This window comes from Antechinus flavipes, chromosome 5, assembly GCF_016432865.1.
Source record: "Antechinus flavipes isolate AdamAnt ecotype Samford, QLD, Australia chromosome 5, AdamAnt_v2, whole genome shotgun sequence".
NCBI lineage: Eukaryota > Metazoa > Chordata > Mammalia > Dasyuromorphia > Dasyuridae > Antechinus > Antechinus flavipes.
The window spans coordinates 267,053,578-267,080,487 of NC_067402.1; the positions used below are offsets into that span (position 1 = coordinate 267,053,578).

The 26,910-nt window shown below is 37.2% G+C and overlaps 1 protein-coding gene across 1 annotated transcript in view; it reads left to right on the top strand.

Annotated features, from left to right (window-relative positions):
• Positions 1–26,031, top strand: part of CRADD (CASP2 and RIPK1 domain containing adaptor with death domain) — a 236,442-nt gene extending 210,411 nt beyond the window's left edge. Inside the window, exon 3 of the mRNA XM_051963665.1 lies at positions 23,364–26,031. Within this exon, the coding sequence (XP_051819625.1) occupies positions 23,364–23,665 (302 nt within the window). The 3' untranslated portion in view covers positions 23,666–26,031. The remainder of the gene's footprint in view (positions 1–23,363) is intronic.
• The last annotated feature ends 879 nt before the right edge of the window (positions 26,032–26,910 follow it).

A 26,910-nucleotide genomic window follows, 5' to 3' on the forward strand; every position in this document is an offset into this window, starting at 1 on the left:
ATGATTGATCTGATCTTACAAGGAGATGTTTTGGGCCAGAACCTGAACCAAAGTATTAAGTAGAACTAATTGATACAATGCTTGTGTTCACACCTTTAGAGAACTCATATAAGCAAGAAGTGTTTAAATACTTATTGGAGTTCACAAGTTTGCCAGATTCACAAAGTAAACTTTGTAACTTTGTGAATCCACACCTCCCTTGAAGCTCTTAGGGCCAGAGAACACTCTGGGAGAAAACCCATAATCCCATTCTCTCAGAAGAGTCAGATATAAACCCAGTCAAGAGAATTCAGCTGAATTAGATTGGAGAGGAGCATTCTGGGGCAGACACAGAGCACTCAGGGAGATAGGGAGCCAGAAGCCCTCTCTCAGAGGCAAGACAGATTCAACTTGGTGCTGGCTCTGGAGGCTGAAGAAAGCAGAGGGAGAAGCAAAGGACAAAGCCGCAAGAGCTCTTGGAACCAAGCAGAGAGATGCCTCAACTAACCGGGCTATTTTGGAAGGAGAAAATAAACATTTGCATTTTTACCAGCTGGCTGCATTTTGGGTGATTATTACCTTTGACTGAAACTAAGGCTGCTTCCAGAAAACCTCCCTGAGAAACCTGCTTTCTCCCAGAGAGAACTATTATTATCATAAAGATGAATAAGAACTCCACACAAATTAATAGTATCAAAAATGAAAGTGATGCTGTTCTAGTGGCAGTGCAGAGAGTTGAGGTGTGAGAATCCCCTTTGGCTCAGCTCAGGTTCAATGTGAAAGAATTCACGGGGTCCTGACAGACAGCTATGGCAAGGAGAGAGAGAGCTTCCTTGAGTCCTGCTTTGGGCCACTGCAAAAATAAAAAAAAAAAATTGAGGAGCCTTTTTACTATGGGCCAGCCTGCTTTTTTGCTCTTATTTTCATATTTTAAAGATGATATCTGAAGTAAAGATTCATTTTTCCAATGATTTTCTTAAGGCTTTACATCACTAGGGGAACTAAGACTTTAGTTTTTAGTTTTATTATTATTATTTTAGTTTTAGTTTTTAGAGATTTACATTGACACCTTAGAAATACTATATCTGAAAGACTCTTGAGGCTTTCAACTTGCCAGATTTCCCCTATGGGTGTCCTTAGAAACATTAGGAGTTCCTTATGATCTGTTATCTAAAGTTTACCTTTGGATTTATTATTTAACTTGTTATTCTGAGCTTGTGTAATTGTTGGCACTCCAGTCAAATCAGGGTTATTTATTATTTTTTTCTGGCTACATCCTTATATATGTTTTACATACATGGTATCTGTGAATATGTAGGAGTCAGCTCAACTGGACTGGAGAGCCTATTGTTAAATTTTCAATGTGAGCATGTATTTACATCTTGGAAATTGGTGCCACAAACGCCCGTAATAAGGGCACAATTTATTGTTTAATTAATGTTCATAGCACAGATTAAACTTAAAAGTGGATCATGGGTATATTTTTTTTCCTAGCGAACCAGTTGTTAAATATTTACCAGCATGCCTCTGAGTGTAACGCTGGGTATCTCTTTGAGCTGGAGACACTACATGCCAGGAAATTAAGTCCTGTTGCCTAGAGTCGGTCCTCTGACCTTGCCAGGTCCTTGTAAGAAGTGGGGAATGGAAGTAGTCAACATGAGGAGTTGGAATTGTGTGGGCAGTTTAATTATAAGTTTAGCTTGCAGTTTGAATATAAATCAGGAGATTAGATGAGAAAGATCAAGGGAAGAGTTGGAGAAAGAAATAGAGAATGGATTATGGACAGTTAGCTGGTCCAGCCACCTCTACAGTCAAGGCTCCTAAGGGGGGATGTGACTAGAATGGACTGATGCCTGTGGAACTTCTCTCTCTGGGAAAGTTGATTAAGGACAACAACTGGCTCTGTCTCACCTTCCTTGTACTCCCAGCACAACCCTTCTAGACAGATGTTTATTCCAAAGTTTTCCTATTCTGAAAGTTTATTTACATTTCTTTTCCTGTTTTAATTTAATTTTCTCTTCCTGTTTCCTGGCGGACTTAAATAAACATAGGGTTGAAACTAACTCCTCTTGTTTAAATGAGTCATTACTGGTGAACTGGGAGTTACCAAAGTGAGGCAGGGGCAGCACAATATAGCTAGTTGGCAAGGGATGAAAGACAGTAATTGGGAATCAAACCTTCAGACCAAATTGCCAGGATTTTATCAAAACCTGGGCTCCTGAGGTCAATGATAATCTTATTGATAGTACTTTTAAAATATTTTGCATTAAAATCCCAAAGGGAAGTTAAGGCTGCCTCAAGATCCCTTCCCACCTGTACCTCATTAGGTGAAAAGCAAATTGATCCATACTGATGAATGAAAGGGAGGGTGGATGAGGAGAGAGAATAGAGGGGATTGGGCTACATTAATCAGTGCATTTCTTCCACACCAGCTTATAAAGACTCAGTCTATAAAGAAAGAACAGAGGATGATGAATAGGCCCTGCTTGATGGAAAAAAATTACTGGAACAGGCTATTGACATCCACATTCTAAGGGTGGGAGCCAGAAGAAGGAGTGAATACCCATTTTCCCTTGTTTTGTTGCAGCTCACTGTTGTTTTGCCTTTGATTAGGCAAAACTCCAACTCTCCCAGACACAGGAGTTTTAAAATTTGTTTTATAACTTTCAGAAATAAATAGATTAATCATTGTTTACCTAGATTACCTACTCTTACCAAACATTGTGAGGAACAAATTAGCCATGAGGGCTTTTATTTAGGGCAATGCTTTCAGCATTGCTACCAGAGTCATATGATAATCATAATCACTATAATCTTCACCAATTGCCCACATTTTAATGATAATAATAATAATAGCATTTAATCAGTGATTTAAGTTATACATTGTGCTTTACACAAATTATATAGTTTCATTCTTCTGACAACAAAGTCCTTCTTCATTCCCATTCTTTATCGCATGAGGTGTAGAGAGTTTGTATTATTCTTTTTTTTTCCTCCATTTTACAAATAAGGAAACTAAAGCCTCAAAAAGCTAGGTTTGATAGCTATTTTTCAAGTATTTCAAATGCTATTAACCAAAAGGTAGATTGGACTTGTGGTTTTTGGTCCCAGAGAGTAGAACTTAGTAATAATAGGTAAAAGTTATAAAATGCTGCACTTTAGGCTGAATGTCAGGGCAGAAAAAAAAAATCCCCTGGTATTAGGGCTGTTAGGTTTCTTCAATTTAGAGGTCTTTAAGCAAAGACTTGCAAGATCACTTGTCAGGTAAATTGTTGATGGGATTCTCTTTTGATGTGGATTGGACTAGGTAACTTGTTGGCCTGGAACATAGTAAGGCACTTAATAAATGTTTATTGATTGACTTTTAGGAGAGAGATTCCCAACTCTCAGATTCTGTGAAATGAGTGCCTAACAGCCACACAACTGGTTAAGTAGCTGAGTCTGGCTTTGATCCCAGGTCTGCTGATTCCAATTCCAATGTTCTTTACCTCATGCAGGCTGAGATTCTGTAAAATTAGACCATTGGCCAAGCCAGTCCACCTAGCGGTTTCTTAGCTCACCACAACAAATGCCTTCATTTCTTGGAATTTCTCTCCAGGAGACAGTTATCTTTCAATCAAACAGCCACTATAAATGTGCCAAGGCTAGGATTGAAACCAGATAGGAAAGGATTAAGTAAGTGAAGTCACGCTAGATATAAACCTCTTCTAAGAAGCTGAAGGACTAAAGGACTCCTAAACATGGTCCACCGCCATGAGACACCCAGGGCAACTAGGAAAAAAAAAAGAAACACTGTGGGGGAAATAAACCCCAACTTTGATTCCCACACCTGAATTTAAATATTTAAATGTGAGGACAATCAGTAACCTTGCCAGAATTACCAGAGGGGCTATTATCTTGTTGGGAAAGGAAGGAAGGAAGGAAGGAAGGAAGGAAGAAGGAAGGAAGGAAGGAAGGAAGGAAGGAAGGAAGAAGGAAAGAAAGAAGAGAGAAAGAGGGAGGGAGGAAAGAAAGGAAAGAAGGAAAGAAAAGGAAAAAAAGGTGAGAGAAGCATTTGTTAGGCATTTAATGTGTGCTAGGTCTTCTAAGCAGTGGAAGATATTTGAATCCCTCCCCAAAAAAAAAAAAACAGCATCTTTTCTCCAGGAGCTTTAATTTTTATATGAAAAGATTAGAATGTATGTTTTCATCTGAGAAAATAAAAACATGGTAAATGGAGTCACAGGGCAATTGTTTGCTAAAGTATTTTCAAGTCAAAAGTAGGATTGCTTTAAAGTAGTAATGACCTAGCTGAGGTTATGTACTATAAATTCTAATGTATGGAACTGGTTCAATTTCCTGGCTTCTCCAATGACACTCAGCATTCAGGAGGAGTGAAAAGATTTGATGGTGAGATTTTTCTAGAACTGAAAGTCTGGTTGTTGAGAGGTTCTAAGGGCATAACTAGTACACCATTACTAATTCAGATCATTGGATCAAGCTTGCTTTGAGAAAAGAGTGAAGGTGACAGTAAAGAAGATAGATTGAAAGAACAGGGAAGGTTCAAGACTCTTTAAAGCTCACTTTAGAGGGTTTCATGTGGTAGAGCAAGCAGAAAAAGTAGAAAGCAAAGAAGTTATGGTGGAAATATGTGATTGTTAAATTTAGCATCCTGGAAGTAGTACAATCCAAGATCTGGCCATCCCGCTATGTAGCTGAAATGAGGTGTGGGAGAAGGTTGTTAGAGTTGAGAAGAGTTGTGGGTTATCATTTTGAACACAGAAGTCCTTAAGAATGATGGCAGTTGATGAGATGGAGAGGAGTCAGTAAATGAATCATCAAACACGTATTAAATGTCTATCATGGATCAAATACTATGCTAAGGTGTTAGTGATTAAAAAAAAAACAATCTTCATGTAGTTGTTAATTTCTTTGAGGATTGGAAAGCCAGAAGATTGTCAAAATAGAATGATTCGAAGCAGGTTAGGTGGAAGCATTAAGCATTCTTTTCATCTTTAGGATGATTTGTTTACCTCACCTTGCATTCATCTTGGCAGGTGGCAGGGAGAGAAAGGTTCCCAGATAGGGAACATACTGTTACAATTCCCTTCCATGGCCCTTGGAATAACTCTGGGGTCATATAGGAAAGCTACACTTCCACTAATCACAGTTATAGTTTCTGAATTCCCACTGATATGTTTTCCATTTAAACAAATCAATAGAGATGGCACCATTAACTTTTAATCTTGAAAAACTTTAGTAATCTTCCTATAGCCATCTACCCAAAAACTTGGATCATACTCTGTCACAAATACATATAGCATCCATAGAGAAGAGAGAGAACAACCTTGCACAAGCCTATCAGGAAGTACATGAATGGGAAAAACTCATGAGCTAGAACCACTCATGACTCTAGATTGCAGCCTTGAACTCTCAATGCCACCAAAGTCATATGTTGGGCAGAACTGGTTTTTCTGCTCTACTCAAACCATAACATCGCTGGACACCCAGATTATGTACTTTTCTTTTTTAAGGAAAAGTAGTCTCTTCCTCCACTTTATCCTCCCCACCGCTTCCTAAGCCAGAGACTATCAGAGCTACATAGGTCTTCCCTCTTGGCTAAGCTCTGATGGGTTTTCCCTCACAAATCACAGGTGTCAGTAAAGAATGAAATAAACAAAATCCTTAGCATTGCCCCTTTCCAGCCCAGAGGGTCATAAAAAAGCAAGACATAGAAGCCTCTCCATTTTCTAACTAGATTAGCTTAGATTAGACTGCAGAGCATGCTTCTTTCTCCAGATCTCCCAGCAGTTGCAAATCTTGTATTCCTCCAGTTAACACAGCAGAAGATGGAGTGGGCCAGTGCAGGCTCTCAACTTTTATCTCAGCTTCAGTTGTTGCTTTTCCGAGTCTCTGCTCAGCTGAACTTGACTCCCTTTAAGCAGCAGGGGGCAATCTCAGTTCTTTCTGCTCGGCGGTGAATGTTTTAGTCTCCTCTGTTTTTGTCTCTGCTTTGTTGGTCACTGACTTTTTACTGCCTCAGAGCAGTATCTCCTTGTATAAGATCCACCTCTATGTGGTTGGAGGTCTTTATGCTATCTAATGTCAATCAGTAAGTATCTTTCTGCTGTCAGTTACTCAGTCATTTACATCTCAATGTATCTAAGCAATTAATACTAGTAAGCTTTAACAAAAAGATATTTACTGGAAAGATAGCAATTTTAAAAGTTCAAGATCATCCTCTCCCAAAATGGGAGTTACACTTTCCTCTACCACTTCATTCCTGGGGGGAAGCGGACTCAATGGTTGCCACAAAGCATTCACCGCAACTTATTTATTTCTAAATGTGGCACTGATGCTGGATGAGTTACTTCCTTGTTACAGGAAATAGCATTTCATTGTCCATCCACTGCTGAGCTGATTCAAGCACTTTGCTCCTTGAGACTGTACTCTTCACTAAACTTGGTTACCAATCTTTGATATAATCCGAAGTTCCTGGAACTCTCTTTGGTGACTTTGAACTTTTCACAGCTCACAGGATCATAGCTAATTTATTGCATCTCCAATACTCCATCATGGGGTATTAAATCATGGGGAAATAGATATAATAAAGAAACAAAACAGTCAAAAATATCTCATTGCCATAACTTGGCCCTGGTTGAGAAGAGTAAGTCTCTAACCCCTTCTAACTAGCCTTCTAACTTCTTCTTTCTTTTTCTTCTTTCTTCTTCCTTTCTTTTTCTTTCTTCTTCATCAAAGCTTTTTATTCTCAAAACATATGCACAGAAAACTTTTTAACATTGATCCTTGCATAGTCTTGTGTTACAAATTTTCCCCTTCTCCCCCCCTTCCCCTAGATGGCAAGTAATCCAATATATGTTAAACATGTTAAAATATATGTTAAATCCAATATATGTAAACATATCTGTACAATTATCTTGCTATAAAGAGAGATCAGATAAAAAGGGAAAGAAAATAAGAAAAAAATCACAAACAACAACAACAAAAAGAGTGAGATTATTATGTTATGATCCACACTCAGTTCCCACAGTCCTCTCTCTGGGTATAGATGGCTCTCTTCATCATGAGATCATTTGAACTAGCATCAATCATCTCATTTTTGGAAAGAATCCGTCCATCAGAATTGATTGCCATATAATATTGTTATTGCTGTGTACAATGATCTCCTGGTTCTGCTCATTTCACTTAGCATCAGTTCATGTAAGTCTCTCCAGGCCTCTCTGAAATCACCCTTCTGATCATTTCTTATAGAACAATAATATTCCATAACATTCACATATTATACTTTATTCAGCCATTCTCCAACTAATGGGCATCCACTGTTTCCAGTTTCTTACCACTATAAAAAGGGCTACCACAAACATTTTTGCACATGTGGGTCCCTTTCCTTCCTTTAAGATCTCTTTGGGATATATAGCCTTCTAATTTTTTATAGAAGTTCTTGCCTTGATCACCATCAGGAAAAAAGAGAGGAACTATTGTTTGAGCCTTTTGTATTCATGACTAATTCTAGCTCAGCAGCCAAACAAAAATCCTTTTCTTCACTGTCATAAATGGACAGGAAACAATAACAGAATACCTGTGCGTGCACTTAAGTGAAAAGCAGGGTGTTCTATTACACAGAGACACTAACAGGCTCACTAAGCCTCTACTTTATGTTATTGTAGTAAGCAAAACAACATTGGGACTCCCATTAACTCATTCTGTCCCACATCCATATTACATCTGTAAATTAGACATCCAGACATTAAAAAATACAACATTTGGGAGAAATTCCTAACCATTCCCAAAATTTATTTAGTGCTCACTGTGCAAGATATGGCATTATATACTGTGATACAATGGAAAGCATCTTAAATTTAGAATCAAAGAATCTGGATTCAAATCCCAGCTTTGCTATTTACCATCTCTATAGATGACCTTGGATGACTCTTACTCTCCTCAATTCCTCACCTGTAAATTAATTACATTAATTAGATTAGATAAAATGATCTTTATTCTAGTTCAGAATCTATGATCCTGTGATTCTAAGTGTGAGTTTATGAAATCATTTCCTCTTTTTATCTGTTGTCATTCACCACATTCAGAAATGATCATGATGAAGTGAATACCCTATAGCAACTATTCTAAACCCACTCTCCACTCCCCCATTAGAACATAAGCTTATTGTTTTTCTTTTTTGTTTATAGTTTTATTCCCATCATTTGCAATGTGAGGTAGATACTTTATGAGGCAGGTGCTATTTGTATCTCCATTTTTCTAGTTGAGGAAACTGAGATATACAGGAATTGAAGTGACCTGCCTAAGTTTATATAGTTAATAAGTATGTGAGGCCATATTTGAACTCAGATCTTCCAAATAGTATTTTTAGCATAAAAACCACATTTTTGGTGTCTTCAACAGAAATAGAGAGTTTTTTTTTTTTTAAGATGAGTTTAAGGGGAAAAATGATGAGTTCCATTCCACATATGTTGAATTTGAAAATTCTCTGGGACATCCAATTTGAAATCTCCAATCAAATTGGATGAAATTGAATTGAAACTCAAAAACCCTGGGGCTGAATGCATAGATTTGGAAGTATAGATCATCATAAGGATGATCATTTAATCCATGGGAGTTGGTCAAGTCACCAAGGTGGAAAAAAAAATAGAGATTAAGGACTCTAGAACAGAATCTTAGGGAATACCCACGGTAAAGAGATATGCTCTAGATGATGAAGGTCCCCAAGTTACAGAGCAACAGTTGGGAAGAAGAGGAAGAGAGTGAAAAAACTATTAAATTCCTTAAAACTTGAATTATTTGAATGACATGGATATGGAATTTTAGAAGTAAAGGTGCTGACATGAAGGTGGCCATTTTGGAATATATTATTTCCAAAATTTAGGTGTGAGATGAGTAGAACTCAGCTAGGGAATTGGTAATGGAGAAGCAGAGACCATTATATTAGAGGTATTTTAAATAAAGAATAGGCAGGATTTTGTGACCAAACATAGTATGAGAGAAGAGTGAATCAAAGATGCCTTCAAAGTTTTGAGGCTTGAAGAATTTTCCCATAGAAAAAGACAAAAAAGTTGGGAGGAGAAAAGCTTATTTGAGGAGAAGATATATATTTTATTCTGAACATCTTGATTGTGCAGTGAAAGTATGATATTCATGTAGAAATGACCAGTCAGGTTGTTGAAAATAAAAGGGCTCAGAAAAGAGATCAGGATTGGAAATATAAACTTAGAAACCATTCACATAGTAGCAATTCTTTTTTTTTTTTTAATTAAAGCTTTTTATTTACAAAGCACATGCATGGGTAATTTTTTTAACATTGACCTTTGCAAAAACTTTTGTTCCAAATTTTCACCTTCTTCTCCCCACCACCTCCCCTAGCTGGCAAGTAGGCCAATGCATGTTAAATATGTTGAAATGTATGTTAAATCCAATATATGCATACATATTTATACAGTTATCTTGCTGAACAAGAAAAATCAGATCAAGAAGGAAGAAAAAGAAAAAGTGAGAAAGAAAACAAAATGCAAGCAAATAACTACAGAGAGTGAGAATGCTATGTTGTGGGACACACTCTGTTCCCATGGTTCTCTCTCTGCATGTTCATCATTGAACAAGTGGAACTGGTTTGAATCATCTCATTGTTGAAAAAAGCCATGTCCATTAGAATTAACCATCTTATAGTCTTGTTGTTGCTATGTATAATGATCTCCTGGTTCTGTTCATTTTACTTAGCATCAGTTCATGTATGTCTTTCCAAGACTCTCTGAAATCATCCTGCTGGTCGTTTCTTACAGAACAATAGTATTCCATAGCATTCATATGCCACAATTTATTCAGCCATTCTCCAGTTGATGGAGATCCATTCAATTTCTAGTTTCTTGCCACTACAAAAAGGGTTGCCACAAACATTTTGGCATATACAGGCCCCTTTCCCTTCTTTAAGATCTCTTTGGGATATAATCCCAGTAGAAACACTGCTGGATCAAAGGGTATGCACAGTTCAGTAACTTTTTGAGCATAGTTCCAAATTGCTTTCCAGAATGGTTGGATCCATTCACAGTTCCACCAACAATGTATCAGTGTCTCAGTTTTCCCACATCCCCTCCAATATTTGTCATTATCTTTTCCTGTCATCTTAGCCAATCTGACATGTGTAATGGTATCTCAGAGTTGTTTTAATTTGCATTTTTCTGATCAATAGTGATTTGGAGCACCTTTTCATGTGACTACAAATAAAATTTCTTCATTTGAAAATTGTCTGTTCATATCCTTTGACAATTTATCAATTGGAGAATGGCTTGAACTATTATAAATTTGAGTCAATTCTCTATATATTTTAGAAATGATGCCTTTATCTCAGATCCTTTGGATATAAAAATTTTTTTTTTTATTTTCTTGCCTCCCTTATAATCCTGTCTGCATTAGTTTTGTTTGTATAAAACCTTTTTAACTTAATATAATCAAAATTATCTATTTTTTGATCAATAATAATCTCTGCTTCTTCTTTAGTCACAAATTCCTTCCTCTACAAATCTGAGAGGTAAACTATCCTATGTTTTTCTGATTTGTTTATAATATCATTCTTTATGTCTAGATCATGAACCCATTTCAACCTGGTCTTGGTGTATGGTATTAGGTGTGGATCTATACCTAGTTTCTGCCATACTTTCCCAGCAGTTTTTGTCAAATAGTGAATTCTTATCCCCAAAGCTGGGGCCTTTTTGTCAAATACTAAATTGCTATAGCCATTGACTATTTTGTTCTGTGAACCTAACCTATTCCACTGATCAACTTCTCTATTTCTTAGGAAGTACCAAATGGTTTTGTTGACTGCAGCGTTATAATATAGTTTTAGATCAGGCACAGCTAGGCCACCTTCATTTGCTTTTCTCTTTATTAATTCCTTTGAAATTCTTGACCTTTTGTTCTTCCAGATGAATTTTGTTGTTATTTTTTCAAGGTCAGTAAAATAGTTTCTTGGGAATTTGGTTGGCATACACTAAATAAATAGATTAGTTTAGAAAGTATTGTCATCTTTATTATATGTGCTCAACCTATACAAGAGCACTCGATATTTTCCCAATGCTTAGATCTGATTATTTGTATGGAAAGTGTTTTGTAGATTTGTTCATATAGTTCCTGACTTTCCCTTGGCAGATAGTTTCCCAAATATTCTAGACTATCGACAGTTATTTTAAATGGAATTTTTCTTTGTATCTCTTGCTATTGGATTTTGTTAGTGATGTATAAAAATGCTGATGATTTATGTGGATTAGTTTTTATGTCCTGCAACTTTGCTAAAGTTGTGGATTATTTCTAATAGTTTTTTACTTGATTCTGTAAGGTTCTCTAAGTATACTATCATATCATCTACAAAGGGTGATAATTTGGTTTCCTCATTACCTACTCTAATTCCTTTGATCTCTTTTCTTCTCTTATTGCCAAAACTAGCATTTCTAATACAATATTGAATAGTAATGGTGATAGTGGGCAACCTTGTTTCACTCCTGAATGGGAATGGTTCCAGTTTATCCCCATTACATATGATGCTTGCTGATGGTTTTAAATAGATGTTACTGACTGTTTTAAGGAAAAGTCCATTTATTCCTATATTCTCTAGTGTTTTTATTAGGAATGGATGTTGGATTTTATCAAATGCTTTATCTGCATCTATTGAGATAATCATATGGTTTTTTGTTCATTTGGTTATTGATATAGTCAATTATGCTAATAGTTTTCCTAATCGTGAACCAGTCCTCCATTGTTGGTATAAATCTTACTTGGTCGGGGTGTATTATCCTGAGGATGTTTTTCTGTAATCTCTTTGCTAATATTTTAAGATTTTTGCATCAATATTCATTAGGGAGATTGGTCTATAATTTTCTTTCTCTGTTTTTATCCTACCTGGCTTAGGTATCAGTACCATATCTTTGTCATAAAAGGAACGTGGTAGGAGTCCTTTATTCCCTATTTTTTTCAAATAGTTTACAAAGTATTGGAGTTAATTGTCCTTTATATGTTTAGTAGAATCCACATGGAAATCCATCTGGTCCTGGGGATTTTTTCTTAGGGAATTGATTAATAGCTTGTTCTAATTTTTTTTTCTGAAATGGAATTATTTAAGTAATTTTTTCCTCTTCTTTTAATATGGGCAATCTATATTTTTGTAGGTATTTCTCCATTTCATTTAGGTTGTCAAATTTATTGGCATAAAGTTGGGCAAAATAACTCCTAATAATTCCTCTATTTCCTCTTCATTGGTAGATAGTTCTCCCTTTTCATTTTTGAGACTAACAATTTGATTTTCCTCTTTCCTTTTTCTAGCCAACTTAACTAAAAGTTTATCTATTTTGTTTGTTTTTTTTTTCATAAAACCAACTCTTAGTTTTATTTATTAATTCAATAGGTTTTTTGTTTCAATTTTATTGATCTCTCCTTTTATTTTTAGAATTTCAAGTTTAGTATTTGATTAGAGGTTTTTAATTTATTCTTTTTCTAGCTTTTCTAGTTGCAAGCCCAATTCATTGATCTTTTCTTTCTCTATTTTATGCAAGTAAGCATCTAAAGCTATAAAATTTCCCCTTATTACCACTTTGGCTGCATCCCACAAATTTTGGTATGTTGTCTCATTATTGTCATGCTTTTGGATGAAATTATTGATTGTGTCTATAATTTGCTGTTTTACCCATTCATTCTTTAGAATGAGATTATTTAGTTTCCAATTACTTTTTGGTCTATTTTCCCCTGGCCTTTTATTGAATGCAATTTTTATTGCATTGTAATCTGAAAAAAATGCATTTACTATTTCTGCTTTTCTGCATTTGATTTTGAGGTCTTTATATCCTGATATATGGTCAGTTTTTTATAGGTTTTATGAATTGCCGAGAAGAAAGTGTACTCCTTTCTCTCTCCATTCAATTTTCTCCAAAGATCTATCATATATAACTTTTTTAGTATTCTATTTACCGCTTTATCTTCTTTTTTATTTATTTTGTGGTTTCGTTTATCTAGTTCTGAGAGAACAGGGTTGAGATGTCCAACTATTATAGTTTTGCTGTCTATTTCTTCTTGCAACTTTCTTAACTTCTCCTTTAGGAATTTAGATACTACACCACTTAGTACATAAATGGTTTAATATTGATATTGCTTTATTATCATGGTACCTTTCAGCAAAATATAATTTCCTACCTTATCTCTTTTAATTAGATCATTTTTTGTTTTTACTTGATCTCAGATCAGGATGGCTACCCCTGCTTTTTTTTATTTCACCTGAAGCATAATAGATTCTGCTCCAGTCTTTTACCTTTACTCTGTATGTATTGCTCTGCTTTAAATGTGTTTCTTGTAAACAACATATTATAGGATTCTAGCTTTTAATTCAGTGTACTATCTGCTTACATTTTATGGAAGAGTTAACTCTATTCACATTTACAGTTAAAACTACTAATTTTGTATTTCCTGCCATCTTATTTACCCCAAATTATACTTTTCTCTTTCCTTTTTCCCTTACCCTCTTCCCCAGTATTTTACTTATGAACACTACTTGCCTCCAGCAGTCCTCCCCCTTTAGAGACCCTCCCCCATTCTTATACCTTTCCCCAACTATTTCTTTTTTGCCTTCTATTTAGCCTACCTCTTCTCTTTTCCCCTTTCCCCTTCCACTTTTCAATAAGGAGCGAGAAGTTTCTTGGTGAAACCCAATATATTTAATATTCTTTCTTTGAGTCAAAGAAGTGATTCTTAAAACCAAGAGAAGGATGAGTTTCTTGAGGACAGAAATGTATCAGTCCAGTGAACAAGCATTTATTACGTGCTTCCTACATATGGGTCAGAAAAATAGAAGCTAAATAGTCTCTTCTCTCAAGGACACCTGTTTCTGTTAGAAACATAAAAAGACACTAGAGAATGGAAAAGAAAAGAGCAAAAGACTGAATTTTGAAAAATTCCAGTGGTTAAGGAGTGAGAAATACATAAACAGTCTCCTTGAAGCCAAATGAAGAAACTCCTTTTTGTTTCAAGGAGTAAGAGTAGAGGAAAGAACACAACTTAAGACACTGATTAGTATTGAGAAAGAGCACATTTTGTTTAAATGTTTAAGTGATAGAGACAAAAGTCAGCTCCCAAGGGTTAAAGAGAAAGGGAACAGCAAGGAATCATTATGTGTAGGCAATTTCTCCAATGTTTACCAGCTATTGACTTGTATTTATTTACTTTTTTTTTTTTTTTTTTTTTTTTTTTTTTTTGTAAAGCATGGGGACAGTATGATTTGAAGCATTTATTTTGGCCATGTTACCTGACTTTTACCCTTTGCCAGTTTGCTCTTCTCATCACCTGAGGGACCAAACCCAGCTGAACTCTAATAAATATGCCTCTGTTTCCTAGGGAGTGGCTCCTCTTTAAACCTTCATTATTGGAGATTTTTATCCTGCTTCAGGGAAGGATTAGTAAGGACTCTTCAAGAAAACAGTTAAACCTGTCAGACTTGTTAGTTTGTAATTTATGATCTGAAACCTGAAGCTTTCTTAAACCTCTTTGTGATTTTATAACTTCACTTACTGGCCAAGAAACAAGAGCAAAGCAGAGAATCACTGAATGATGGAGAATACTATGTAAAAAGACAGGAAAATTGTCTCTCTTACTTGGTTTAGGGTTCTGTGATAGGTTTTAGGCATTAGTTTGAATCTCAAACTTAAAGGCACTTGCCAAAGAGTATGCAAGGATTTCCAAAACAATTGGAGATGGAGGTGGGGGATGGTAGAAATTGTAGAAAATATTCCAATAAAGCTTGTTCGTTTTACCTAGTTTAAAAAAAGAAAAAACTAATTTTTATTTTCCTTTTTTTTGTGGTTGTTGTTGTTCCTTTTATCCAGAAAGATATTTAATGACTTTTCCTATGACATTGATAGGTTGTGTGTGTGTGTGTGTGTGTGTGTGTGTGTGTGTTGTAACGAAAGCTGTTAATGGACTTATTTCATTATCTCACTTGATAAATCAAGTTTGTTGTCCTTTACTGAAGCTAACTTTGGACAGAGTAAAACTCAAAGTCCTCAGGAATATTTTAACTCTCCAATCTCCCATTCTCTACTTTCCCTCCTGCCTCCCTTCCACCTTCTCTCTCCCTGCCCTCAGCCTTTTTCGGTTTTGTTTCTAAATGGTCATATTCAGTTATATAGTTCTTAAAGCAAATAAATTCTATTTACTCTCAAATTTTGTCTTCCGCAATTTTCACTCCATGCCTTCTCATTTCATCACATTGGTCTTTGTTTTTTGTTTTTTTGCCCAGATCTTCTAGCCTCCTAGTCAGCATCATTGAACTCAGAAGGGGCCACCCACTCTATGGAGAGAGGTGGATTCACCTGGGTGCTGAAATAATAACTAAAATCAACACTTATGCCAAGATGCCAGAGAAAAGATGCAATATTTGCTTTTCCTTCCTGCTTATGAGGAGACAAAAATCCATGAGAAAGAATAAAAGGGTGAATGTTCTTCTGGAAACCAGTTCAGGCAAAAATGGTCATGCCTTCTTCAAGCTGTCAGGCCATATTAAGAGGCAGAAGCACAAATTCTGAAGGCCGCTTGCAATTGCAAAACAGTGTGCAATGTTTCCCAGATATAACTTCCCCTCCCTCTATGTGCACAGGTAGAAAGACACAATATGTTTATCTCTCTTTGCCACCCAGTGGTCTAAATGTTCAATAACTCTGTCCTTCCTATAAATGATTAAGGGCTGTTTCTTTTTATTGTCAATATAGACTGACCTGATATGTTATGAAAAATAACATGGTATAGGGGAAAGTGGATTGTCTCCAAGTTAGATTGACCTGGATTCTAGTCCTACTTCTGGCACATGCTGGTTCTGCAAGGATTGACAAGCCACTAAACCTATCAGTGTACCCAGGCTATTTGGAAGTGAGTTGATGGGCTGTATTGGTGAAGGGAGCTTCCACAATGGGAGATCCTTACATGGAATTAATAGCATTATTAATAATCAGTGGTTGTATGTAATAGAGTACAGAAAGAACCAGTTTCAGAGCCAGGAGGATATAGGTTCTAGTTCTATCTCTGATACATTTTGGCTGAATGACCCTGGGAAGCAAGACACAACAAGCAATGATGGGGAAGTTTGCTCTTTTAATGTTTCTTACACCAGTGAAACCACACTATACTCTCTTTCCATATATCCATCCATCTGTCCATCTGTTTGTCCAGCCATTCATCCTCCCATACAGCCATCTGTCTATCATCCATCTATCTATCTATTTGCTTTCTCTGTCCATTCGTCTTTCCATCTGTCTTTCCAGGTATCTATTTGTATGTCTGTCTATCTATCTATCCCTTTGTCTTTCTTTGTCCATTAATGTTTCCATCTGTCTTTCCAGGTGTCTATTTCTCTATCTATCCATCCATCTAACTATCTATCATCTTTATATTATGTCTATCCACTCACCCACCTATCCATCCATCCATACATCTGTCTGTCTATCCATTGATCTCATCTATCTATTTATCTGTCTATTTTTCTATTTATTATCTATTTACCTGCCTATCTATCTTTATATCATCTCTCTGTCTGTCCCTCCATCCATCTGTCTATTTATCCATCTATCTTCTCTATCTTTCCATCTGTCCCATCTGTCTATCTGTCTATTTATCATCTATTTACTTATCTATCTTTCTATCATCTATCTGTCCATCTATCCTTCCACCATTCCATCCATCTGTCTGTATATTTATCCATCTATCTCCTCTGCTTATTTATCCATCCGTCTGCCTATCATTTTTTTTACCTATATCTATCCATCTATCTGCCCATCCATCCATTCATCCATCCATCTGTCTATCTGTCCATTTGTGTGTGACTTCATTGGAACAGAGCCTTCTCAGTGAAGAACATCTCTCCTCCAAAATACAGTTTAGTTTCTCATAGGTTCATAGACTTAGTGCTAGAAAGTATCTCAGTAGTGATCAAATTTAATCCCTTATTTTACAGAGGAAGAGATTGAGGCTTAGAGAGGCACATTGAGTTGCTCAGGGTCACATAGCTAACAGATGAAGCAGGATTCAAATCTACATCTTCCTGACTGTGAGTCCTGCACTTTATTAATGATGCCAGATTTCCTGGCTATATATTTTCTCTTTATCTCTAGAGCTCTAGCCACTTATCTTTATGCCCATCTATAGCTATCTACTTAGAAATATGTCTTAGAAATATTGTTTTTTCTATAAAAGCAATGTAGCAAAGTGTATGGAGAGTGTAATCGAGTCAAGAAGACCTGGGTTCAAATCCTGCCTTTGACAATGGCTTTGTGTTTTGGTGGAAAGAATTCCCCTTGCTGATGAAATCATAGAATCTGAGCGTATGTGCACATTAATATAATACAATAATTATACTAGCCTTTAGGCACTTCATTACTTTTCAATTGACCAGGTAAATGATCCAGCCCCATCTTTCTCCAATCTATTCTATCCTCCATCCTATTGCCGTGACATTTCTTTTAAAAGCATGGATCAGTGTCACCTTCCTGCTCAATGAGATTCTGTGCTCCCTATTATTTATGGACCACTTAGAAACTCCTTTGTTTTGGCATTTAGTCCTTTGCCTTTGAACCTTTCCTCCCCTTCAGGCCTTTCTATATAATGCTCCTCTGCACACATTCTGTATTCCAACTATAAGCACACATGCAGTGTTTCCAGCAGGATCTTTCTCTTCCTCTTCCTCCTCTTCTTCCTCTTCTTCCTCCTCCTCTCAGTTCTGGATCTTTGCACTATCTAGTTTCCAGCCTCAGTCTGAGCCTCCTCACCTATGCTTCTTCCTTTCCTTGGCTCCTATAAAGACTCAGTTCAAAAGATATCAAAACCATCAATAATTATACATGACATAGTGAAGAAAAAGCCAGCCTCAAGACCAGCCAGAAAGACCTGGATTCAGGTCCCACCCCTGAGATAGATTGTGTGACCCTGGGCAAGTCACTATGCAACTTTCTAAGACTATACATTTCAGAGTAAGCACTGACCTGCATAGCTTCCTCATCTAGGAGTTGCTTCTGCCAGTAATATACCTATATATGCACATAACATATGTATTTATATATGTAAACGTGTTATATGTGTTTATATATAATAGGAGGATAAAAATAATGAAATATAGACAGAAGAGATGATATACATATATAACATGTGTCTGTATATATGTATGTTTAAGTGTTTATATACATATAGGTGTACACAAGTACTGTTGTTCAACCATTTCATTAGTGTTCAATTCTTTGTACCTCCATTTGTGGTTTCCTTGGCAAAGAGACTAGTGTATTTCCTTCTCCTGTGGATTAAGAAATGATCATGTCTGTATGCAATGCATACATATCTATTTATACAGTATCTCTCTTCACGTTTACTGCACACATACTCACACACATATACACATCATACTTGAAGATCCACTGTCCCCTTGTTAGACTTTAAGAGCTTTCAGAGTAGGCAGACACATACCTGTTCAAATAAATCTGTTGAATTTGATACAACATGGTGGGGAGGGGAAGAGAGAAGCATTCATCTAACTGAGAAAAAGAAAGAGGAATCCCAGCTCATGCCTCCTTTGTAGATTAATCTTTGTCATATTTTACCATAACAGGAAATTTCCTTCTTTTTATCATTCACCATTAACCCCCCAATCTTACTGCAATTACTTTAAGAGCTATGTAAACTAAGACTACCTGCCCTTCATGAGAATAGCAAGTCTAGAAGAGGTGCAGAGGAGGCACAAATGAATGGATTCTTTTGCATAGTTAAATTATCTAAATGAATATTTCAGTTTAATGACAGCCTGATGCAGCTGCATCAGAAGTGGGTAGATGGCAAGGAAATGCACAACCCAGTGACTTGTAAAAATCCACTTTAGAAGGGCTCTTACCCCTGCCGGAGATATTTGATATACAAAAAAATCCAGGTGGCTGCTCATTACTTTACAGGAAAGGAGACTCCAAGTGAATGGCTAAAAGCCATTTTTTTAGATTTCCATTTTGGATCAAAAAGCAAAGAAAAACCCCTCACCAGACACCTAAGCCTCAGCCCATTCCCAGGAGATGAGATGATGGAGGAGGAAACTGTTTTTGTTGTTTGTCCTTTATTCTCAAAAAGGACAGTGACATCAGGAGGTGATGCTATGACCTGCAAGTGATTTGGATTTGAGGAAGGGAGGGCTGTATAAGGTCATCTGGGTTCAGTGGCAAAATATAGATCAGGATGAAGGGAGACGGCCCTGGATGCAGTGGAAGACCCTGGCCTTTTTAAGTTAAGGTTTTTCTTAGGTTTCAAGGGAAACTGTAAGATCACAGAGGAATAATGAATGTTGTTTTAAAGAAGAGAAAAGTCTCCTCTTTAGCCAACCACTTAATTCAATGTGATCCAACTAGCATTTGTTAATCACCTATTATTGTTAGGCTGGGATGCTAGTGCTAGGGCAGCAAAGATAAAGATGAAAGAGTCTCCATCCTCAAGAAGTCTCCTACTAAAGGGGATGACATGTGCACAGATAAGTAGACATACATGTATGTGTGTGTACATATACACACATACATACACATGTTTATAACATGAAAAATAAATTTGAAGTTATTTTTTCTTTGTTGGTTGGGAAGAGACATCAACATCTGGGGAAGGAGAAGGGGTCATTAGAAAAAGGCTGTTTTAGCAGTTGGTACTTGAGTCAAACCTGGAAAGGGATTAGTGATTCTAGAAGGAGGAAGTGAAATGGGAGAAAATTACAGACATGGATGATAGCCTTGCAAAGATGTGGAGGTGGGAAATTGCATACATACACACACACTCATGTACCTATATATAAATGTGTGTTAATAACTATTTTTACAAACATCTATATAAATCTACATATTGCATGTAATATATAATGTAATGTAGGTAACACACTCAATATAAAAATACATATACATGCATATATGTATATACCAGGCATGGGTGACAGCCTTGCAAAAACATAGAAGTGGGAGATTGTATATACATGCAAACAAGTATATATAGATATATATGTACACATGTGTGCCTATATACTTATGGTATATAATGTATAATGCAGTATAGGTAATATAAACTCTAGTATATGCACACATCTCAGACACGAGTGGCAGTCTTGCAAAGGCATGAATGTGGGGGATTCCATACACATATATACATGTATGTCGATTTGTTCATATATGGTGATATATAGAGATATATATCTCAAAGCCATAGTTTGCTGGTAAATGTTTAACAACTGTTTTTCAAAATTAAAAACTCCCTCAACACATTTTAAAGTTTAATGTGTATCATTGACATTTCCTCTATCACTTTCATAAGTCTAGGCAATCAAGAAAACAATCTCTTAAACCCCAATTTGCAAAGTTTGCTTCTTTCTGAGGTGCAGATGCTCACATTGAAAATTTAACAGCTCATCTAAGTTGCCTTATGCACACCACCATAAAGGAAAGAATCACACAAGCTAGTTTGGCTGAATTAAAGAGTGCATGAAGACAAGTCATTTGAAATCATTTCAGAAAGTGAAGCGGAAGTCAGGTTTGAAATCATCTAATGCTAAGCAGAGGATTTAGTATCTTTCTCTAAGAGTAATTGGGAGCCATGGAGGCTTCCTTGGTAGAAGATCTGCTCTTTAGGAATATCATTCTGGTAGCTTTGTAGAAGGTGGATTGGAGAGGGAGAGAGGCTGGCAATTGGGAGACCAATTAGGAGGCTATTCCAATAGTTTAGGTAAGAAGTGATGAGGGCCCTGAACAAAGCAAGTCAATAAGTACTTATTAAGAACCTAACTATATGCCAGCTACTGTGTGAAATGCTGGAGATAAAAGTATTTCTCTAAGTTAAAATAATAAAAAACGTATACTCCTTGCTCTTAAGGAACTAACAGAATAATAGAGGAGATAACATGCAAACAACTATGTGCAACCAAGGTAGTGGGAGGATGATTTGGAGATAATCTGAGAAGAAGACATTGGCATGAATGAGGGATCAGGAAAGAATTCTCCTAGAAGGTAGGATTTTAGCTAAGATTTGAAGAAACCTGGGAGGGAAGGAAAAGAGAGAGACAGAGAGAGAGTGAGAGAAGGAAAGAGGAGGAAGAGAAAGGCGGAGGAAGGAGATGGAGGGAGAGAGACAGAGACAGGGGAGACAGAGGAAGGGAGGAAAGAAAAGAGGGAGAGGAAAAGGGAGAGAGAGAAAGGGGAGAGAGAGAAGAAGGAGGGAGAGAGAACAAAATGAAAAACAACAAGAAAGCTATTGTGTATCATACAGTACACAGAGGAGAGGAAGGTATAAGAAAACTGAACAGAGAGGAACTGTTCAGCTTATAAAGGATTTTGTAAGTCAACATAGGTTAGAGAAGGGAATGGACGTGAGACCATTTGTGGGATAGAATTGCTAGACTTCGAACCTGATAGGCTCTGAGTCAGGGAGAGAAGATGCTGGTCTATAGTCCAGAACAAGCTGTACAGGAGCTCACACCCTCATTTCCCACCACTTTCTCCTGTGCTGTAACTGGGCATAGACCAGACTGTCCTTCCCCAACCTGCTAATCCCATCATTTGCTATTTTGATGACTATCATAGTGATTTCCCAATGTGACCATGTGGGGAAATCAGATTTAGCCAGAGCTCTTAATTTCTCTGCCCCTCTGCCAGTGCCAGATTGTTCCCTGCGATTATTCTCCAGTACAGTAGGTTCTAATTAGTTTTTCCCATTGAAAGTATTTTTCTTTTATTTCCAGACATTCAGCTTGACAGTCAAAGACAGCAGTCCAGTTTGTGAAACTCCCCAGAATTTAGGGACTGAGAATTAATTTCTCCAAAGGAGAGGCTGGTAGATATCTCAGCCAATTAGTTTGTTCAAGCATGGCACGCCATCCAGTTAAATAAGATTATAGCAACTCATATTTGTATGGGGCTGCTAGGTTTGCAGAGGTACTCTTCAAGTCCCAATGCAAGATATTCCAAGTAAGATTGTGCCCATTGTACAGACAGGAAAACTGTGGTTCAGAGAGAGAAAGTGGCTTATCCAATTATCCAACTCCTAAGTATGTCAGAATCTAGATTTGGACGCAAGTGCCACACTCCAAATTCAGGGGCTAAGATAAGTAAGAGAGCAGTATTCTGATGCAAATGAATTCCAATCTGGGATACTGAAAGAGCCATGGATGTGATCACCTCTAATCACCTAAGAAGCAAGAACATTTATTCATCAGTCAACAAATATGTAGCATCCCAAAAATCTTTGTGCTGCACTAAAACTTTTGGGACACCCTCTACAGCTAAGACCCAATATTCGTACAAGTAGTGAATCATATTAAATGATTGCATTATCCAGATTTGCCACTACAAAGTTTCATTGGGCTGAAACTAATTACTCTGCTTTACATATAATTATAAACACAGATAACACAAATTCAAATAATACAACCACTTGCTCACTGGTTCTGGGAGGGGAGGACTTAGTTACAGATGCTAAGTAGAGGGAGAGTGGGGAGGAAATCTGGAAAGATAAGAAAAGGCCTCTTTTAAAAGGTGGCCCTTGAACTGAACAGTGAGGGAAATCTCTGAGGTGGAGCTGAAAAAGACATGAGTTATTTTGTGAAAACTCCCAGACTAGAGAAGGAGAACTATAGAAGAGAACCAGTAAGGGGTTGGTGTGAAAGGAGCATATACTGTGTGTGAATTAGAGACATAGATAGTAAAACTTGAAGAATAGGATGGGGCCAGGCTTTAAAGAACTTTAAATACCCAACAGAAGAGTCTGTAGTTGACTCTGGAGGCCATAAGGAGTCATGGAGTTTCTTGAGTAGGACAATGACAGTCAACCTTGCATTTTTGCAATAACACTTTGTCAGCTGAGTGGACGATGGATGAGAGCGGGGAGAGACTTGAATTAGGAGATGTCAAACTCTCTGTGACGCCATTTGGAATTTTCTTGGCAAAGATACTGGAGTGGTTCACCCATTTCCTTCTCCAGCTCGTTTTATAGATGAGAAAACTGAGACAAACAGGCTTTTGTGACTTGCCTAGGGTCACACAGCTAGTAAATGTCTGAGACCACATTTGAACTCAGGTCATCAGTTTTCTAGTTGCCCTGATGAATTAGTAGTCTCCCAATTCTTCAGGTGAGAGAGAGAGGACCTGGACATAGGTTATGTCAGTGAAGAGAAGGGAGCAGATAGATAGGAGAGATGGGGAAGAGACAGAAACCAAAAGATTTCTCAATAAATTGACAAATAATTTATCACTAAGTTGATGAGAATTGCATCAAGGTGGCTATCGTGGCTCTTGACGCCTATTGGGACACTTTTTCTTACTGACTCCTTTGTCCCTCTCCCTTTTCCATCGCAGGTGACCAGGCATCTCTGATTCCTTCCCACATTCTGAAGAGCTCACCCTCTGATCAGCAGATTAACCAGCTGGCCAGAAAGCTGGGCCCGGAGTGGGAGCCCATCGTGCTGTCCCTGGGCCTGTCACAGAGGGACATCTACCGCTGCAAGGCCAACCACCCCTACAACGTGCAGTCGCAGATTGTCGAGGCCTTCGTCCAGTGGAGGCAGAAGAACGGGAGCCAGGCAACCATCCAGAGCTTACAGAAGGGTCTGGTGGCCGTGGACATCGACCCTTCTGTGCTCCAGCACATGTTAGAGTAAACGCCTTCGTCACTTTCTGAGTTCCCAACAAATCCAATGTGCCGAGCCATTAGACTTTTCTGCAAGGCAGGTGTCTTACAGCGTTCTTTTCTCAATTATCTGTAGATGAAATGGAATGAGGTTTCAACTTGACAGCTTGTTCTTACGGCCAGACTTCTTAATGTGTCTTAGCTGTTTCTGAAATATTCCTAATTTTTTTTAATTGCATGAGGAAATGATTGGTTTTTGACTTGAGAAATTACTGGGTTTTTTTTAAATGTGATATTATTGCAACAAACATAAACTTTATATGTTAGACATGCTTTTAAAATTGGCTGTGAATGAAATCGTTATCCTTTATAATCATATTATCATTAATAATGATTACTTTCATCAATAAAAAAATGATTTGCTACTTCCAGAGGTCATTATTTTTTTTTTTCTTCTCCTTAGACTGAATAGGTTAAGGATGCAAAATTCTCCTAGCTAATGAGACTTTAAAAGAGACTGTATGATATAGGGGATAAAACAATGTCTTTGGAGTCAGGAGAACCTATTTCAAATCTGGATATATACTGTCTCTGTGACCTTGGACAAATCACTGAAATCTATCATTTTCTCCAGGAAATTCTCCAAGAGTATAAATTGCAGAGGAGGTCTTACATTAGTAGAAAGAGTTCTTGTACTAAAAAGAACCAAAAAAAATCATAGATCCAATAATAATAATAATAATAATAAAATTCTTTAAATGGAATAGATAGCATTTATTCAACCAACCAACATTTATTAGATGCCTACTATGTTTCAGCTGAGATGTCATACTAGAGATACAAAGGCACCGCCCACTCCCCCAAGGCATTTACATCCTGAAGGGAAAGGGGATGGAAGAATCATGTAGAAAGTGAGTAAATACAAATGTGTCACAGTGAGTGGAGCCCTCACAAGTTCAAATTCAGCTTTATATGCTTCCTAGCTGGATAACCCCTAAGTCATTTAACCTCTGCTTGTCTCAGTTACTTCATCTATAAAAATTAATAATGATAGCATGTACTTCCCAAGGTTACCGTGAGGATTAAATGACACAATATTTGTAAAGTCTTTGCAAACCTCTATTAATGCTATTATAACACTGACATTGGCCCTGTTTTCTTACTGCAGAAAGAAGCCCGAGTGTGGTCTCAGTATCACATTTCAGTGAGTCTGGCTCTCTGCAAAGGCTCAGGTTGGTGATCAGGCCCGGCAGCCACTCAATGCTGCTATTCAAAGATTATTCAATTAAGTGCCCTATAGGTTACTGCTAAGGCAGTGCAGGTGAGGAGCAAAAGGACCCTGGTCACTGGTTGAAATTCTAAGCATTGAGCTTGGGCTTTGCATGGGCGGAGCCAACCCCTGTCCTTTTATTAATAGTTCCTGTCTATTGTTTGGCCCATTTGCAAAGCATCTTCCCATCTGTTATGGGAAGCCCTATGATGACCCAACAGGAACAGGGATGTCATCTCCATCTTACAAAAATTGAGGCTTAGGTGTAATGATTTATCCAAGGTCATGTGGCTAGGGGATAGCAGAGCTGGACTCCATGTCTTTGGGCTCCGAATTCAGTGGGGCTTCTATTATACTATCAATCTTTCTCTCATATACTAATCAAATGTTAAGAATAGTGACTAGGATGAATAGTGACTTCAATCAGCTATTCCAAAGCTCCTTTAATGGCACCTATTTTATGCTAGGAACAAATGCTAGATACCAAGACCAAACTTGAAGAATACCCACCCTCAAGGAACTCCCATTTAACTAAGTCTAAAGAAGGCTGAAAAAGGAGGGCCTGTGTTTGAATCTCATTTCTTATTAGGTTTAAACATGTGTTTTCATCAGGATTTGCTTGGGCCCAGTCTCCTCAGGAGAGGGAGAGAGAGAGGTTCCAATAACAATTAAGCATTACATGTACCTTCTTAAAAATATCAATTCTGACTCAAACAATAACTGAAATCATCCGAGGATAAATATTAATTCTCTGCCTTTAAATGGTAAACATCCTAAGATGAGGAATGATCCTTCTCCAAAGGAAGACAAATTGTAGAGTGTGTGTCCAGAAGAAGGGAACCTCTAATAGTATTTCTTCAGAAAGCTGAAATACTTTTAGAAAAAAAATTAATAAAAAGAAAACCAGATCTAGGATGGTGATGAGCTTCTTTAGTTAAAAGTGATTATTTACAATGATAGGCTCACTCACTTCTTCTCAGTTGTGTAGACTTGACTCCTCATCCATGATTAATCAATCAACTAATTAATCATCTCATCAATTTGCTTGTAACCCTCTGCATAAGATCACAGCTTGTCCTCCTTCTTCTGAATCTCAAATAAATGTACACATCCATTTAAAACCTCCATTTTTGTTTCTTTGATGTTTATTGTCTCTGATTTAGGATGGAGATTTGTGTCCTTTTGTCTTCAGCTGTTGTATGCTCTGCCTGTGTGTGAAGGAAAATGGTAACAACGGTTTATATTTCTCTGGCAATTTATAATTTACAAAATATTTACCCAGTGGGGTTGAAAGCATGCATTGGTAAAAATGCTAAACTTTGAGTTTTGAGATCTGAGTTCAAAATCTATCTCTATCATTTTCACTTAACTTCTCTGAATCTCAGTTTTCTCATTTGTAAAATGGAGGGGGAGTCCTCTGGGGGATCTTCCATGGGTCCTATGATACCTCTGTGTAAAAGTAGTATGAGTATTATTCCTATTTCATAGATGAGGAAACAGAACTGAGAAATAAAATAACCCATCCTAATTAGGAAGGGTTGAAACTACAATTTGAATCTGGCTCTCTCATGATTCCAGGGCTAGTGCTTTCTTTCATTTTTTAATAGCTAGTATAGATCAAATCTTATCTAGGGCATTGATAGAGTTAATAACTCGAACTACAGATGTTCTGTACTCACCTTCTCTAGAAAAGCTCATTCACAGTGAAGCGTCAATGATCTGTCCTTAGAAATGAGAGACATCAAATTACTTTAATTTGAAATGTCTTTTTATTTTATTTTTTAAATTTTGTGTGATTTTATCAGTTTAGGAAGCTCCTAGAGAGGAATGCTGTCTATCCATGGAAGCTGGCACCCTTTCTGCAATGTACAGCTTTGGAGTGTTGCCTGGGGCACTGAAAAATGAGGAGACTTCCCAAGTACATGTGGGTTGGGGGAGTGCTTGGACCCAGGCGTTCCTGGGAGGCTGGCCCTCTAGCCACCAAGCCAAGCCACATTCCTATCCAA